This window comes from Chrysemys picta, chromosome 8 (genome assembly GCF_011386835.1).
Source record: "Chrysemys picta bellii isolate R12L10 chromosome 8, ASM1138683v2, whole genome shotgun sequence".
Lineage (NCBI taxonomy): Eukaryota > Metazoa > Chordata > Testudines > Emydidae > Chrysemys > Chrysemys picta.
The window spans coordinates 29179850-29198509 of NC_088798.1; the positions used below are offsets into that span (position 1 = coordinate 29179850).

Here is an 18660-nt window from a genome sequence, read left to right on the forward strand (position 1 = left end):
GGATCAGCTCTTAGTTTTGTATTATGATTTGTACTGGAATCCTTCAGGCAAATAGATGTTATGATATAACCTATTATTCTGGTTATTGCTTTTAATTTAGTCTCATAGAAATAAGTGGTCAAAAAGACATTTTAGGCCATCTAGCCTGCTCTGCTGATGCAGGACAGTTGCCACAGTATATTCCCTAGTGTTCTGTCTAGAGTAGTTTTCATTAATTTTAAATGGACATTCATTATGTTCCATGTGACACTGAAACTGCATCAGGTTAAGAAAATGTTTTTATGTTAACATTGAAGGAAAAGATACTATGCAGCTTGTTCAAGCATTTTTTTAATCATCTGCTACCACTGGAGTGCAGTACAGCTGTTTTATTATATGAAATAATTTTTTATATGAGCTATTTGAAAATCACCATTATTCTCTATTAGGACCTTTTGATACAAAGAGAATTATATGACTAATTGCTTGGGTTTCCTTTTACTCTTCTGTCAGATGGGGGGAATCTTCTCCTCCTTTCTGATAATTTCACAATAAGGGGATTCCAAAAATATTATGGGTAGGGATAGGAAAGTTATATTATTTTCCTCTGGGAACCAGTCCAGTTAGATGCACCCTGGGCATCAGTCCTGGACACCCCATGCAACAAATCTCGAGGACTGATACACATGTATGTTGTACTGTCCCTCTGCTCCCCCAGTCCATTCCATTCTCTTGAGCCAATTGGAGATTAAAATGAATGAAAATCCTCTTATCGGTGCACTACAGAGATCTGGAGTTTTCTCCTGTTGGCTCACAGGAACAGAGCTGGCAAGGGGACGGCAGGGAAGACATGACATGCACGTGCCTATCTATGATGTTGTTAGTTGGAAAGTTCCCCAGCAGAGCAACTGGGGAGCTTTTACTGTTACAGTCCTCGTGCTGAACGGGTGGTAATTTTCTTTCTCAGAGAGGTGCTTTGCAAGAGGAAACGTAATTTCCTGGGCCTGTCAGCCATGACATATTGAAATCTTGGCTGTATCTGTAGCATTGCAGCTGTGTACTAGGGTTCCAGGTCTGTGTCCTGACCACCTCCTTCACTCCCTGGGGCAGCAGGGGCTGGGAGTGCTGCAGAACAACATGCTTGATTCTTTAGAAGAAGTAAACGCCTCAAGTCGTTTCTTCGTAGTTGACTCCTATAGCCAAAATGCTAGGCCAAAGAAGGGTTCATGGCCTGGCCTCCTCATCCCAAAGGTGGGGAGCTGGGGTCATTGGAATAAGGTGCCTGACAGGGAGAACACAGAGACTCTTGGAAGCTCACGCAAATATAAGTCCTTAAAATCTAAGCGATACAGAAAAGGAAAGAGTGAAATGTTAATTAGCACTTGTGAAGCAAATAGACACAGGAATTGTGTGTGTCGTGTGTGTATTGTATGCATACTGCACAATGTTGTGTAATAGCCAGGAAGTCCAGGTAGAACACATCTTTAATATTGCAGAGTATACTAGGAATGGCTTAGTATTCCATTGATTTCAGTGGATGACTGCAGCAGAGCAGATACAGTGGAGGACCTGCAGTGAAAGGGTTTAAAGGATAAATGTGGGATTTATCAAATATTACCTATTAAATGATAGGCCTATTGGGAAATTTAGCTTCCTGGATGATAGAGATTAAAAAGGATTTATTGTTTTGTCAATTCTAAAAGGATTAGGTTTGAATTGACTTCTCAAAGCATGTTTACCAAGCTGATCAATACTCCATTTTAGATTTATCTACTTCAGCTTAAAATAGACAAAAAGATGCTTGCTCCAGGCTCTAGATATCCTGACAAAATATACCTTATAAGAACAGGAAATAGAAAAACTCTGAAACACCAGCAGATTTCACACAAAAAAAACCCAGCCGCTGAGAACATAACAAAACCCACCTGGCCCTTCAGGTCCCCAAAAACCTCCATTCTCTAAGCAGCCAGTTGAAAAGAAGCATTTTACAGCTTACCCTCAAGGTCAGCAGATGCAAACTATTTCAGATCAAAGCTTAGGGGTCTTCTACGAAGAATGTCCTCTCAACAGTCCCATTCTAATAAGCTAGCAAAGATCCAGCTTGAATGCCTTTGTAGTCTGCAACTATGGCAGTATTGCAAGGGGAAAAAGTAAGTCTCTCAAATAGGCAAGGCTCAAACCAATTAGGCCTTTATATGTTATAACCAACTATTTACATTCCATCCAAAGCCAACAAGCAGACAATGCAATTCAGGAAGCACCAGTGTCACACAACAGTGCCCTTGCATATCATTGGGAGCAGCAAGGAGTAGCAGATTTGGCCCCTCTGGCCCTCCCTCATGACATGTGGAGTGATGAGGCCAAAACTGAGCGATTGGCACACAGGGTCAGGGGGCCAAATCAGAGTGAGCACACTGGGCAGTGGGCCAGCCAGTGCTGCTCCTTCTTGCTGCTTCCATGGGGCTGGCTCCTATACCAGAGCTCCCCCCAGGGGCCTGTCCAGCCTTGTCCCACTTCCAGAAGCCTGTGTCCTCTCCCTCTCAAGGATGGGGAATGACACTGCACCTGGTGGGCCGGGCTGGAAGGTGGGAGCTGAGCATGATGCAGACTTGGTGGGCTAGATGCTGGGGCCAGTGGCAGCAGTGCGGATGGCTCCACAGGGATTACTGGTGCATACCATGTCAATTTCTGGGGGCACCCCTGGTGTCACATACTCATGGTGAGCTACATCACTTAACAAGTGGATCCACCATATTCTATATTAGCTTCAGCTTTTGAATGGATGTAAGGTGTAGCCCCATCCCATATAGAACTTACTACAGTCATCCTATCTAGAAATGACAAAGGCATAGATTATAGTGCCAAGGCTGGCTTTGAAGACACAGTCAGAGTTCTAGTCAATGTTCTTTGATTATCTAAAAGCAGATAGGAATCTGACAAGAGTCACACTTTAGTAACAAATGATGGATACATACTCTCAATCAAAGGGTCAGATATAATCTTTGTTATATGATCTGGTTGCCTCCGTTGGCCAGCCATTGCCACCTCAGTTTTATCTGGTTTGAGTCTCAATCAGTTTGCTCTTATTCATGCTTCAGTCTCACCCAGTAACTGAGAAATAGATTCAACTGCACCCTAGACAGGATGAAATGGAGATGAGGGTCCTGATTTAGAAAAGCATCCCTGTTCAGGACAGTCCATAAACCTGTGCTTAAAGTTAAGCATTGGCTTAATTGCTGTCCTGAATAGGGCTAGACTCGGACTTTACTCCATCAAGGCCATAAAGCTGGAAATCATTAGTATATTGAAAGCATTTCAGTCCATGCCTCTTCACTAACCCTCCTAATGGCCTCATGCACATTGAACAAGATATATGAGGTGACAGAGAGGAAGCCTGCACCACCCCATGTGAGAGAACCCATGAGAGAGAAGAGCAATTGCCTAACAGTGGGTGCACGAAGCTAGCACAGGGCAGCTCTGTCTAAACCCAGTTTGGTCTTCACGTGAGCTAACAAAACCTCATAATTAACTGTAGCAAAGATTGCTGGCAAATTTGACAATATCAGTATGGACACCCTGTCCTTATTCACTGCCTGAAGGCCATTGATCAATGTAAATATAATAGGCAAAGCCCAGAATAACAAGGGTTTAGGAAGTCAGAGGCATCAAGACTCTGAGTTGTCTTGCTGCAACCTTTTCCATAATCTCAAACAAACATTAACAATTAGATACAGTCACTAATTACAGATTATCAGCATCTAGAGCTGGATTTTGATCAGAGGATATACACGTGCTTCCTTAAGAGCACTTGGTCCTCTGTTCTCTTCAAGATTGCATTGGCCATCTCCTCTAGCAAAGGACCAGTATTTCCCTACTGGCCGTCACTAGCTAGGAATAAGACTAAAGTGCAGGTTGTGGAATGAAGTTTCCCCAGCATATTACTGAGCAACACTGCACAAAACTCAAGCAGAAAACACTGAGCATTTGTCCCCTCCATATATTACTGTGGTTTTATAGATGCAGATGTTTTGGTCTGAATACTGTAAATTTTATCCACAGTGATGCAAGATTTCCACACTCCAGGAAGGATTCTCTTCAGCCAAAGAATAGACATAACTTAGATTTACCAGGCTACCCACCACCTTAAAGAAATCAGCTGATCGTTATTTTGTGAATGCTAGATTAGCAGCAAATAAATGTTTCTTTGCCATCCACACAGCCAACTCCTAGCACAATACTTCTGCCTTAGCATGGGATGATTGTGAATTCATTCTTCTGTTTTCTTGAAAGATTTTATTTTAAATAACGTATATTGATTATGCAAAATGTGTTAGGTGCTGACTTTTACAACATGAAGACAATGTTATCTTTCCATATTGAATTTACAATCTATGCTGCCAAATGTACCAAAAACTATAAGTACAGCGGTTCAAAGGTGTCGTATTACTAGCAGTAAGAAAGATTTAGAACTGTTAACGACAGATCTCCTACACTGTCAACCTTTCAAGGAAAACACAATTTTTGTTCACCCTCCAACTTTGCCTTACTTTTTCTAGGCCACCCAGAGATCTTTCCATTAGTTTTCACTGAAAAGACACAGGAAATTTTAAATTGTCGAATTAATGAAGATATCACAGAAGAAAAACCTTACAAACTTCTGAAAAAAGAGGACATAATTCAGGATATGAAGACAAGAGCTGCAGTCTCCGATTTCCACCCAGTCAAAAAAATAGTCCTAGTACGTAACCCCTTTTTTTCTAACTTTAAAACTTAAAACTTAAAACCCTCATACCACGTACTTTCAGTGGTAAGGCCCATCCTCATCTGTCCATCTGTGAATACTCTAGGAAAACGTATTTTCATTACAATTTTTCATATTCATATATAAGCCTTAAAAAGAAATGTAAAAGGGAATAAATAGTATAATACAAAATAGAAATAAGTCTAGTTATGCCTTTGGATATGTCCTTGCAATTTTCATTGAAGTCAATGAGAATTGTACACACACATGTCAGGGCAAAACAGCCCTCTGTACTTGTAAATTTTTACAAATTCTGACCCTGATCATCCACCACTAAAGTTAACAATAAACTTTGCCATTGACTTAAATGAGCATAGGATCAAGCTTTTTTTGTACATTACTTGCTTTCTACTTTCCACTAAATAGCTACAGTTCTTTGAATTTAAGAATTATTTTTTCTTCGGGATTGTGTTTTCTCGTATAGATTACCTAAATATCTAATTCACAATTTTACAGATCTTAGATTAATATATCAGTTGTAATTGGAAGTTGAATGCATGAAACCTTTCTGTTCTTATTCATGCAGGAATATCCAGGGGAAGAACTTCTGATAGTTTTAGATAGAGAGTTCAAATATGGACAGAACTTTTATCTTGTTGCAACCGAAGAGGCCAAGGAAAGCTTTTTAAATGTAAGAAAATCCAAACACACCTTCACATTATTCCACATACTTAAAATAACTCACAGTGCTACAGTCACACACACACACACTTTGAGATCTGTATTTAGGGTGACCAGACAGCAAGTGTGAAAAATTGGGACAGAGGGTGCGGGGTAATATGAGTCTATATAAGAAAAAGCCCCAAATATCAGGACTGTCCCTATAAAATGGGACATCTGGTCACCCTATCTGTATTGTCTCTTCTTCTCTTTCTCTTTGATTCCTATCCATCAGCTCACCAGCAACAATGGGGCCGAATGAAGTTTTTCCATCACTTTGTATCAGCTTCACAGCCTCATTCATCACTGTGTTTATCCAATACATCCTCAGTTTTCCTCTCTTTCTAGTTGCTTGCACTCTGGTACATATCACCTCATTTGGCATCCTTTCTGGGTCCATTCTTGACCCATGTTCAAACCATTATAGTTGTCTCTCTTGGCTCTTCTGTAACAGCATTATTTCTTGCCCTAGCCATGTTCTTAGCACGTAATTTTTTATTTTCTGCAGTCTTGAATCTCTCAGTATTCCCCTCTGCTAGTTCATTTCTACAGTCAATCTCTTATGTTCATCAGCTTTCCTCAGACATCAACATTCCGATCCTGCAATATCAGCACAATTGTCTTATATACACTGCTTTTAATTTTTATTGAAATGTCTTAACCTTCCAGATCTTACAGAGTTTTAGGAATGCAATAGTGGCTAGTCTGATTCTTCTTTTTATGTCATCGATACAGATCATCTTCAATGACATGAAAAGAAGATCTGTATTGAACACACTTATAAATAAAGCACTCTAATTGCAAGAATTTTACACTTTCAGTTAGTCTTAACATGCAAAATATACCTATAATTTATACTGAAAAAGAGTTTGGGTGAAATCCCAACTCCATTGTCAATGGGATTTTTGGCATTGACTTGATTGATGTCAAGATTACCATTTCTCATAAAACTGGTAATCACAAATGCAAAATCTCTAGTTTTCCAGATTAGACACATTTCAGTAAGAGATTATAATTAATGAGCTAAAGACTCTTCAAAGGAAGAATATCAACAAATTGTACTTAGAAAAGATATTTTTGAATGCAAAACATTAAAGGAAAACATTAACCTTGTCATTGAAAGTCACATTTGGTTTTGATTTTTTTTCCTACTGTTGTTACAAGGAGCACATAAAATTATTCAGAGTAGCAGCCGTGTTAGTCTGTATCCGCAAAAAGAAGAACAGGAGGACTTGTGGCACCTTAGAGACTAACAAATTTATTAGAGCATAAGCTTTCGTGGACTACAGCCCACTTCTTCGGATGCATATAGAATGGAACATATATTGAGGAGATATATAAAATTATTATAACTGAAAGATTAGAGAAAACTGTGCTTATTTTCATTGCAAACATTTTTTATATAGTCATTTAGACTCTGCTTTTGCAAATATTTGTACACGTGATTTCAGTAGGCCTATTTATTTGCCTGAGGTTATTAACATGCTTAAGTGTTTGCAGGACTGGAACCTTAATTAGTTAGGTCTCAATTCTGCAATGCACTGGAGCACCACTGTATGGACCCCTGTGACCTTCCAAGTGCAGTACACTGCAGGTTGAGGGCAGGTTAATCATTTTCTCCTTTTGTTCCTGTGTGTCTGTCACACAGCAGCAGGGGAGAGGAAAAAAGCATTTTAATAGAAAATAAAATAGTGATTGTACATAAGAACAGCCATACTGTGTCAGACCGAAGGTCCATCTACCCCAGTATCCTGTCTTCCAACAGTGGCCAGTGCCAGGTGCTTTAGAGGGAATTAACAGAACAGGTATCAGAACAGGGAGTGGATGGGTCTTTACACAAAGTAAAACTTATTTCCCCATGCTAATTTTCCCCCCTACTGTTACTCACACCTTCTTGTCAACTGTTGGAAATGGGCCATCCTGATTATCACTACAAAGGTTTGTTTTTCTCCTGCTGATAATAGCCCACCTTAACTAATTACCCTCGTTATAGTCAGTATGGCAACACCCATTTTTTCATGTCCTCTGTGTATATATATCTTCCTACTGTATTTTCCACTGCATGCATCCGATGAAGTGAGTTTTAGCCCATGGAAGCTTATGCTCAAATAAATTTGTTAGTCTCTAAGGTGCCACAAGTACTCCTTGTTCTTCTTGCTGATGCAGACTAACACGGCTACCACTCTGAAAGGTATCATCAAGTGATTTATCCCCTGTTGCCCATTACCAGCTTCTGGCAAACAGAGGCTAGGGACACCATTCCTGCCCATCCTGGCTAATAGCCATTGATGGACCTATCCTCCATGAATTTATCTAGTTATTTTTTGAACCCTGTTATAGCCTTGGCCTTCACAACATCCTCTGGGTAAGAGTTCCACATGTTGACTGTGCGTTGTGTGAAGAAATACTTCCTTTTGTTTGTTTTAAACCTGCTGCCTGTTAATTTCACTTGGTGGACCCCTAGTTCTTGTGTTATGAAAAGGAGTAAATGACACTTGCTTATTTACTTTCTCCACACCAGTCATGATTTAATAGATCTCTCTTAGTTGTCTCTTTTCCAAGATGAAAAGTTCCAGTCTTATTAATCTCTCCTCATATGGAATCTGTTCCATCCCTCTAATCATTTTTGTTGCCCTTTTCTGTACCTTTTCCAATTCCAATACATCTTTTTTGAGAAGGGCAACCACATCTGCACACAGTATTCAAGATGTGGGCATACCATGGATTTATATAGAGGCAATATGATATTTTCTGTCTTATTATCTATCCCTTTCCTAATGATTTCCAACATTCTGTTAGCTAGTTACAAGGGACTCAGGAGCAGGTGGAGTACATGAAACTACTTTAAATTCCTTTTTAAAAACTGACTTCCTTTCAAATTGACAGTGTCCGTTTAGTATTTATTGGAAAATTCATTGCTAAAAGGACAGGGCCTAATCCTCCAAATCCTTACTCCTGTGAGTAGCCGGATTGACTACATTGAGACTATTTGTGTGAATAAGAATTGGCAACACTGAATTTTTTATCTACATTTAAATAAGATATTTATGTTTATATATGAAAAACTATAAATAAATTCTTTGCAATTACTTTGTCTTATAGCCTCCAGAGGCAGTTGAAGAAGAGGGAGAGACTAAAGAAGGAACGACAGAGGAATACGTTTATAAGCCTCCTGTCCGCAAACCTTGGGTCTCCCTTGGCAGTGAAAAGGAAATTGAAGAAGAATCAGTTAATGAATCTGTTAGAAAGGTCAGAAATTATAGATGTCATTCAATCAAAGTCATATTCTCACACAAATTCTCTGTTAAAATAAAATTAAAGAAGTTCTTTAAATGAACAGAAGGCAGAAAATTTAGAGGTATGCCTGAAATTCTTGTGGTCATCCCAGTTTTGTCTGTGATCTTGTCAGATACCACAGCAAAGGAGAGTTGGAACTAGCTAGACCTCTAAGAAAAACTGGAAGTGCTGTAGGAAGAGATTCTGATGTTTTCCTTTTCCATTTAAGTCCATACATGATCCAGTGCCCTGCCTGTAATGAAGGCACTCTGCTGCTGGAGATGTAAAACAGAAGTCATGGCCACTTGTGGACATTAAGCATCCCCATCACCATTTGTAAGGTTTGAGGTGGTAGTTTTGATATCTTTGCCAAATAATTACAATTTAGATAATTGTAATTATTTGTTACTTACTTAAGATCCCAATCCTGCTCCAAACAAGTCAATGGAAAAACTCCCATTAACCTCTGGGAAGTCCAAATTCTCCATATAGTTTAAATGGGATGCAGTATTCTCTTCCATTTGTTCTGGAATCTGCTGTCTGATATAACATTGGGCTTAAGTTGCATATAGGCTTTGTGGTGGCTCTCAAAGCAGGGTAAATTTCACCCAGAGAGAAGTGAGGTACTTATTTGGGCAAAGGGACAATTTTGATATCTCAGAGTAACAGGATTGGCCCTTTCAGTGCTAGGAGTAATTTAAAAAATATTCAGAAGTCCTGTACCGTTTGGAAAGATAAAAATATATGATGACATACACTTATTGATGATTTGGGCTCATGAGAGGGGTACAGAATTTCAAATCTATAAATGTTTGTGAACAAGTGACCACCAGAAGTGACCTTGCAGCTCTCTGAATCTCACTGTTTCAAAGGACTTGACTTTCAAGAATAGTTTTCCTGTGGTTATTGCAGATTAAATATATGATTTCTCGAGTGCGAAGAGAGTTTGGTTCAAAGGTCAAATTTACTGATAGAAATGCTTCAAGCGTGAAAGATGGCTACATTGAATGTACATCCTATCAGGATAAAAATTTCAGCATTATGAAACTTGAAAAAGATGTTGGTGCACAAGTCGTTCCAAAAGTAAGGGAAATGAGTACGCAAACAAAGTGGTAAGTGTGAAATGGATTTACCAGTTTTTAGTAATTATAAAGGGAAACCATCCCTTCATTATTATTTATTAATTTATGTCCTGATTCTGAGCTCACTAACAGTAATGTAAACCAGGAATAACTCATTGGAGTCAATGGGGTTACACAGTTGTAAATCTAGTGTGAGAGCAGAATCAGGTCCTCTGAGAGCACCTTTTCAAATACTGTGCAGCTAAGTTCTCCCTCACTTCCGAAGTCGCATCAACCCAAATCATCTTACCAACATTAGCAAAAATTAACATATACCTCTACCTCGATAGAACACTGTCCTCGGGAGCCAAAAAATCTTACCGTGTTATAGGTGAAACCGCGTTATATCGAACTTGCTTTGATCCGCTGGAGTGTGCAGCCCCGCCCCCCGGAGCACTGCTTTACTACGTTATATCCGAATTCGTGTTATATCAGGTCGCGTTATATCAGGGTAAAGGTGTAGTTAGCTTTCCATTTTTTGTACTTCATAAGGCTTCTTTAAAAAAAAAATCTTTCAAACTTACCTGTGTTAAAATTTGTTCCAACTTGCTTAGGACCTATCCAAGAAATGCAACCACACAATACTTCCCTAGAGAGTTCTCAGATGAAGAAAAAGAGCTGTGTTTGTCATCTGAGGATCTGAAAGAATTTATTATCTCAGTGTTTTTAAGGTAAAAATGTTGCAATAATATGCATTAAAGTTTACTTTCAGTAAAACAGTACACACAACTATACAATAGGTGTCACGATATACTCAGGTTTATAACTGTTAGTTTTAAAATCAAGACAAAAAACGGAATTCTCTGATGCATGCATTCCCAATCCATGCTCTTCTGATGTTGTGCTTTGTGGAAGGTGGTTTCAAATTTCTAAAAGAAGTTAGTCAACTGTTAAGCCACAATTAAATTTCAGATGGTTCAAAGTGTCTGTCAGTAGGAAAGTTTTTAAAGTATATGTCTCACTCATTTCATGTGTTTTTCCATACTCTACACCAGTGATGGGCAACCTGTGGCCACAGATTGCCCACCACTGCTCTACACTGTTACTTTTGCTAATTATTGAAGTACTTCCATCATAGTAATGCTATTGCATACCCGTCCAGTAATGTGACTAACACCTTCCTCTGAAGCATCAGACATTGGCTACTGTCAGAGACAGAATACTGCTCTAGATGAACCAGTGGTCCGGTCCAAGTAGTGCAGTCCCTATGTTTCTATATTCTGCATCTTCCTAGCCTATTTTTCTTCTTACTTGATACTGTAATAGGTTTGTGACATCACATTCATTTACATGGGAACAAGTAATACAGTTTATGACAAATTCATTTTCATGGGTAAACAAAAAATGGTGGGCCAGATCCTCAGCTGGTGTAAATGGACGTAGCTCTATTAAAGTCAGGGAGCTACATCTGTTTATACCACCTGAGAATGTGGCCCTGACTCCTCTGCTCGAGTAAGTAGAAGGAGGAACTGTAAACTGTGAGGGCCCAGTCCTACAGTTCTTACTCACTTGAGGAGTCCACTGAAATCATTGGTTTCAGAGTAACAGCCGTGTTAGTCTGTATCCGCAAAAAGAAGAACAGGAGTACTTGTGGCACCTTAGAGACTAACAAATTTATTAGAGCATAAGCTTTCGTGGACTACAGCCCCGTGGGCTGTAGTCCACGAAAGCTTATGCTCTAATAAATTTGTTAGTCTCTAAGGTGCCACAAGTACTCCTGTTCTTTTTTTTTAAATCATTGGGGCTCCAGGGTTGGGTAGTAAACTTCAAGAGCCTAATCTAAGCCCACTGAAATCAAATCTATCTGAGCACACACAAGTGAAATGATAGCACAGTATGTCTATTTTTTATTAAGTGTATTTGAATGTGAAGGGCTCTCTTGAGAGTAGTGACCAGCACTGGGTAACCATTGTGCATACCACTGTGGGAGATGTGATCATAATTTTTAAATGAAAGATGTCTCTTTATTGAATTAATGGGTAATTATCCCATTGAATAATCACATCTGACATTTTTGAAAATGTTAACTATTATTTTCATAACACAGAGTGGAAATAGCATTGCAGCAAAATGAAATTATGAATGCCTTTTTTGATGACTGGAAAGCATTAGCAGAAGATGAAAGTGCCTTTGGTGGCAAGTCAGATGCTTACCTAAAGGAATACCAATCGTTTACAGACCTGCACTATCTGAAGCATAGAAGAGTTAGCTGTGTTTGCTGGCACCCAACCATTTATGGTAATGCTTATAAAATATATAGTTCATGCCTGAAATAGTTTCAGAACTTTAAAGTTTAAATTGATAAAGGTTTTATTGGCTTTTAAATGTGGAAACCACTGATTTGAGATAAAGTGGGATATGGACAGATATTGTGTAGAATTCAAAGGGGTAATGTTGTAGGCCAGATGATTTCTTGTGCAAGTGTATAGTAGAGAATACATAGGAAGGAAATTTTCCCCTTGTGAGATCCATTTAAAGGGACTCTAATTGTGCTGGGCCTAATTTCTTTCTCATACTCTCCCAGAAGCACACACTGCTCCATGGGGCCCTGCTTCTCTTTCAACTTCTCCTCACCACTTGCCTATGTGGCTCCACCTGAGTGCAGGGAGCACCAGTAGTCATTCTGAATGCTTCCCAATGTTTCCTTTGGGGTATTGCAGCTCCACACATTCCATTGAATAGCCAACACTGCAGGATGCAAAGGAAATCTGCCTTCTTTTTAAGTATAATGACAAAGGAATTGGTTTCTTAATGGGTGCCCAAGAGCATAACCATGTCTGTCACGTTATTCCAGTTTTGAGACTAGAATTTAACGACTCTTAGCAAAAATATTGAGTTATATTCTGGTCTTGGGCTTCCATCGCTCATTTTTAAGATGCCTAATCATTCATTAACTAAAATTATTGCTTTAAAGGTGACCTCCAGTGGGGAAAAAATTGGCTATGTATATAAAAAGGAGACATAGCCAATTTTTTCTCTTTACAGGTCACCTATAAAGCAATAATTAACAGAGCCATTAACACTTGAAGTGGGCATGGCATTTTTTTTTTGTAGAAGTGCTAAAATTTTCCCTTTATCGACGATGAAGTTGTTTGTTTTCCCCTCGATCAGGGATTATAGCAGTGTCAGTAACAGAGCGGCTTTCTTATGAAGAACGTATTACCCAATCTGGTAAACTGTTGTTGCAGAAGTCACCAATTCTTTTTTGGAGTTTCTCTGACCCTATTCACCCTCAGGTATTTAAACAGGATTTTAAAATATTCAAAGCATTCAGACAACAAAGGAACAATCTTTCCAACATGGCTGTATTTCTCAATTGATTATTATTTTTTCTAGTTAATGCTGGAGTGCCCTGAAGAGGTCTACTGCTTTGAATTCTGTCCATCTGATCCCAATATCATTGCTGGAGGCTGCAGGAATGGACAGGTGTTGGCTCCTTTCTTCTTAGTTCTATTATTTTCTATATTGATTGTTCTAATCAATCTTCATTTTTGAATTTTAATTTACTACATTAGTGTATGTGCACTAAATAGTGAATATTCAGTGTTCTTGAACAAATGGAAAATGCAGTATGGCAGCAAACTTGGTAGTTTGTATAAACTAGTGAAGCACAGTCAAAATACACATGGCCAAATCATACCACTTGTGGGATAAGTTCCCAGGTTCAGCTCCCCTTGTGGTAGTGAAACAGGGTTTGTACCTTTATTGTGCAGGTATGGACAATGAAGTCTCTTAACCCATGGATAATGAAGTATATACAAGGAAACCCTATTGCCTGCACTTTACTTCCTACTCCCCTGTTCCTTTTCAGTTTCCTAAGGAACCACATTCCTAGTGGCTCCCTACCTCTGTCTGGATCTAAATCCCCCTTGTGACGGAGGTCTGACAGCACAAGAGAGTATTCCACACCGAATAATGCTGTGGACAACTGTTTAGACAGTGATCCTCATGGACTCATTTTTTTTTCTTTAATAAATTACTTAACAAAACAGCAAAATGTATCAGAATGAGTATCTTAGGTTTTTCCTCCACAGAATTGCCTTGGCACATTGCCACTCTTAAGAGTATTGCATACTATTCTTCATGTCCCAGAACCACTAAAGGGATTGGGTTAACTAAAAATGTCCACTTCTAGTATCTAAGTGGCTAAGCTAACTGAAAGCTGTAGACCCATCCAGGCTTCTTGGTTCCAGAAACCGAGCATTTTCATCCATTGATAGCAGTTCATAGAAAAAAACATAGAAATTACCATGCTTGATCAGATGTCTGTCTAGTGCAGTATCCTGTCTGCCAGGGGACAGCACCAGATACATCAAAGGAAGGGAGAATATGTAAAGAAGTTTTGGTCTTGTGAGAGTCTGTGATCATAACTGCTTCATGGTTTCAGTAGATGCTTGTCTTTAGGTGGGCTATGCTGCCTTTATCCTTCATCTCCAATATGGCAGAACGGTAGGCCTTTCCTTGGACCAAGAGTACCTGAATGCCTGTTACCAGTTGCACCAGGCCATATCCAGATCCATGTCCCTGCTTGTACTTCATTGTGGCTTTAGAATACGAATGCTTCCCATCTTTAGAGTTCTCCTCCTTTTTTGGTTCTAGAGGGGAAAGCAATAAAATATGAACATGATAGAGGATATATAAAATGATAAATGGTACAAAAGATACAGTTGGGCACCTCATTTATCCTCTCCCATAATACAAAAACAAAGAGACGGAGAATCATAGAAGATTAGGGTTGGAAGAGACCTCAGGAGGTCATCTAGTCCAACCCCCAGCTCAAATCAGGACCAATCCCAACTAAATCATCCCAGCCAGAGCTTTGTCAAGCTGGGCCTTAAAAACCTCTAAGGATGGAGATTTCACCACCTCCCTAGGTAACCCATTCCAGTGCTTCACCACCCACCTAGTGAAATAGTTTTTCCTAATATCCAATCTAGACCTCCCCCATTGCAACTTGAGACTATTGCTTCTTGTTCTGTCATCTGCCACCACTGAGAATAGTCTAGCTCCATCCTCTTTGGAATCCCCCTTCAGGTAGTTGAAGGCTGCTATCAAATCCCCCCTCACTCTTCTTTTCTGCAGACCAGTTCCCTCAGCCTTTTCTCGTAAGTCATGTGCCCCATCCCCCTAATCATTTTTGTTGCCCTCCGCCGGACTCTCCAACTGGTCCACATCCTTTCTGTAGTGGGGGGCCCAAAACTGGACACAATACTCCAGATGTGGCCTCACCAGTGCTGAATAGAGGTGAATAATCACTTCCCTCGATCTGCTGGCAGTGCTCCTACTAATGCAGCCCAATATGCCGTTAGCCTTCTTGGCAACAAGGACACACTGTTGACTCATATCCAGCTTGTCGTCCACTGTAATCCCCAGGTCCTTTTCTGCTGAAATGCTGCTTAGCCAGTCGGTCCCCAGCCTGTAGCAGTGCATGGGATTCTTCTGTCCTAAGTGCAGGATAATGAAATTGAGAGGAAATGCATGTAAACTGTTATAAAAGAAATACCTTCTTTACACAACACATAATTAACTTGTGGAGCCACAAGATATTACTGACCCCAGGAAATTAAAACAATTCAGAAGAGGATTAGATATTTTTATGGACAGGGGAAGTTTTATTCCCAACTTGCATTAGTTAATGTTGGTTTATGAAACATTAACATTTATATCCCATATAAATGTTTTATCCTGTCTGTAAACATTCTCATCATCCATAGAAATGTCTAATCCTTTATTGAGTCCTGAGGATGTGATGGCATAGAAGCAGTTTTTCAGTCCACAACCTCAGCAATCACTTTAAAGGTGACACTTAGAAATGCTTGATCAGCGTGACAGGCTGCACAGACCAGCTAATTGTTAACGGACTCAGATGGTTCTAGGATTTGCAGTCTGTTGCACCAGACTGCTACAGTGAGCGTCTGCAGAGGCAATATCTTAAAAAAACCCACCACCCTCCAGTTCTGGCATTGTAAGTAGACTTCCTCCTTCTACTTTCAAACAGTGCTCATATTACAGTTCAGAAATCTGTTTTAATCTATCGTTTAAACAGAAAAAATTCTTTGTAAGGACGTTCATTTCTTCTCATAGGTTGTACTGTGGGACATTTCTGAGTATGAAGAAAAGCTGCAGAATGCTAAAACTGGTGCTGGTGGAAGCAAGAACACCGCTGTTAATATGGTTAGTACTTGAGTTCTGTATTTAGTGCTGGAGTATGACCTGCTGTGAATAAAAAAAGGGAAAATGAGAGGAAGTTAGGAAATAAATATGGGAAAGGGAATGCAGGCTTAAAATGAAGGAAATATCAGCCTGGCAATGAAGTACTAACTAGACTGTTTGCATTCCGATACACGAGGCAACAAAATAAATCTTTATCAAAATCTCATATCTACATCATCAACCCAGATAAATAATATTACTGTAATTGACACAGACCAGAGATACAATAGGGCATTTTTATTTATTGAGCACTAACAGTGTATTCAGCCCTACCCCCAGGAAGCTACCTGTCACGGGCCGGGACTCACCAGTGCGGCGCCTCCTGCTGGTCGTCCAGGGAATTAGCATTTCCAGCCTCCAGAGCACCCTCTGCAGGCTGGTGTCCCATTTGCCGCTGGGCCCAAGTCCCTCTTGGATCCCGGTGCCCCTTTCAGGCCGGGGTACTGCCTCCTGCCAGTACCCCCACAAATCTGGGTCTCCCCTCCCCAGGGAACCCCCACCCGCTATCCCCACCTCGCCTCAGTCTTGGGCTACTGCCAGTCACCATCTAGCCCCTGCTCACTGGGGCAGACTGCAGTGTAAAAGCCACTCATCATAGGCAAGGGGCGTTTTGGACCTGCTGCCTCTGCCTGCCCTCTGCAACCCCAAATACCTTCTTTGGCCTTTAACAAGGCCTGCAGCCTGGGGCGTTTCTAGGCCGGAGCTCCCCAGCTCCTCTGGCCTTCCCCCAGCCCTTCTGCTCCAGTCTTGGTACCTTCCAGGCAGCCAGGCCCTTCGCTCTCTAGCGCATGAGAGAGACTCTCTGTGCTCCTGGCCCACTGCCCTCTTATAAAGGCTGGCTGGGCCCTGATTAAGCCAGCCTCGGCCTGATTGGGGCATGACCCCCCCAGCTGAGGCTGCTTTCCCCATTCAGCCCCGCTTTTCCTTCCCTGCCACAGCCCTCTCCCCGGGTTGTTTTAAGCCTTTTAAGGCAGGAGCAGATGACCACCCTGCTACACAACCGAATAGATCAAATCAATATAATATATTAGATGATGGTATAAACTGAAAGCAGAACAGAAATTTTCCCCAGTGCTAAACGTGTATATGGAAGTGTGTTTTAAAGGACAGATTTAAAGGATAGAGGGAAGGTGGTTTGGCTCACGGAATAAGGGAGATAATTCCAGGCAGAGTGTGTGGTATGGAAGAAGGCATGAAGATGAGAATGGAAAGAGGATACAGAGTAGGTAATTAGAAGGAAGGCCTGAGAGCACAGTGGAAGAAATAATGCTATATTGGAGGTGGCCGGAGCAATTGTGGACATCATTTTTACAGTATGGTATGCCAGGATCTGATTCAAAGCTGAGACTTTCCATTGACTTTGATGGGCTTTAGATCAGACCCCCAGAAACGTTTCTAGATTGAACTAAAATACTGTAATGGGCCATTAACAATATGTGCAGTTTCCTTTTGTTTTTCTTGATAACTAATGTTGTATTTTGCAAAACATACCTTTTAAAATGTATCTTTTAAAAACTTCTCTAGCCAACGTTTATACAAGCACAACAAAGTGGTAAGGAACCACATTTTGTGAGATATTGTGCAGTCTCTTCTATAGAATATGGCCATAAAACAGTAATAACAGATATACACTGGCTGCCAGACTATTTTGAGGTGAGTTTCAATTGATATTTTATTACTTTTTCTTTATATGTTTAACAAACCACTAATAAAATCAGTGTGTGAACTGCAGATCAGGTGTTACAAGATGAAATTATTTATAATAATCTCAGCAGTACTTGGGCTCAGTATTTCTGACTGCATCCCAGAATGCCAAACAATGTCAATCTGGTCCCTCTCATGCTCTCTGTACTTTAGGATGGTACTCCACTTTCACTTTTTATTACAGCTGATTCAGATATGTAGCTGACCTTATTATAAGATTTCTATAGCTTTACTCAGAATTACATTAAAGATGTTTTGATAACTACAGATGGGATTTCAAAACATATTAACTCTACTATGGGAATTCCTAGCCTGACACTGAGAAGTTAAAGCAATAACTTCTTAGGTCACCTAAACAACTTAGTTGCCAGAAATGACTTCATTAACAGATCTCCTTTTTCTAGATAGAAGTTGCACCCACAAAAATTGCACCTACATTTTCTTCCTATCCTATTCATAGTGCTCCAGCCATTGTATCTTAAGGGCCCATTCAGCTCCCTTTCAAGTTAGTGTGGGAGGGAAAGAGGGTTTCCAGGAGTCAGCCCTACGTGATCATTTGTTGTCTAAGTGGTAGGATTAATGAGGTGTGCAAAAAAGAGGCCAGGCTGAAAAATCAGACCCACAACCCAAAGTGGATGTTATCTTGAGAATTTCTTGTAACTAAGTTTTTAAGACTCAGTTGCTACTGCATTAACAGTCGAGTGAAGACCGTGGAGAAGACAATGCACAGACATCATTGGAAGGAAGATTGATACATTTGCACATTAATAATTATATTGTGATAGTACCCACAACCCCCTCTTGGTATTGTACATACATGTATAAAGACAAGGCCTCCCCAGAAGAGTACATACAAATTTGCCAGTGGTTCAACTCAGGGTATGTCTACAGCAGGGGTGGCCAACC

The 18660-nt window shown here is 40.2% G+C and overlaps 1 protein-coding gene across 5 annotated transcripts in view; it reads left to right on the top strand.

Annotated features, from left to right (window-relative positions):
• DNAI3 (dynein axonemal intermediate chain 3) overlaps positions 1-18660 on the top strand; it is a 50812-nt gene that overhangs the window by 15177 nt on the left and 16975 nt on the right. For all 5 annotated transcript variants that reach the window (XR_006172261.2, XM_065554142.1, XM_065554141.1 and 2 more), the window contains exons 4-13: positions 4536-4717; positions 5307-5411; positions 8543-8689; positions 9629-9828; positions 10392-10508; positions 11885-12075; positions 12949-13073; positions 13174-13263; positions 15922-16011; positions 17575-17703. Coding sequence is in view for 4 of the 5 variants with exons in the window: in XM_065554142.1 (XP_065410214.1) it covers positions 4536-4717; positions 5307-5411; positions 8543-8689; positions 9629-9828; positions 10392-10508; positions 11885-12075; positions 12949-13073; positions 13174-13263; positions 15922-16011; positions 17575-17703 (1376 nt within the window). In the remaining variant the exon portion in view is untranslated. The remainder of the gene's footprint in view (positions 1-4535; positions 4718-5306; positions 5412-8542; positions 8690-9628; positions 9829-10391; positions 10509-11884; positions 12076-12948; positions 13074-13173; positions 13264-15921; positions 16012-17574; positions 17704-18660) is intronic.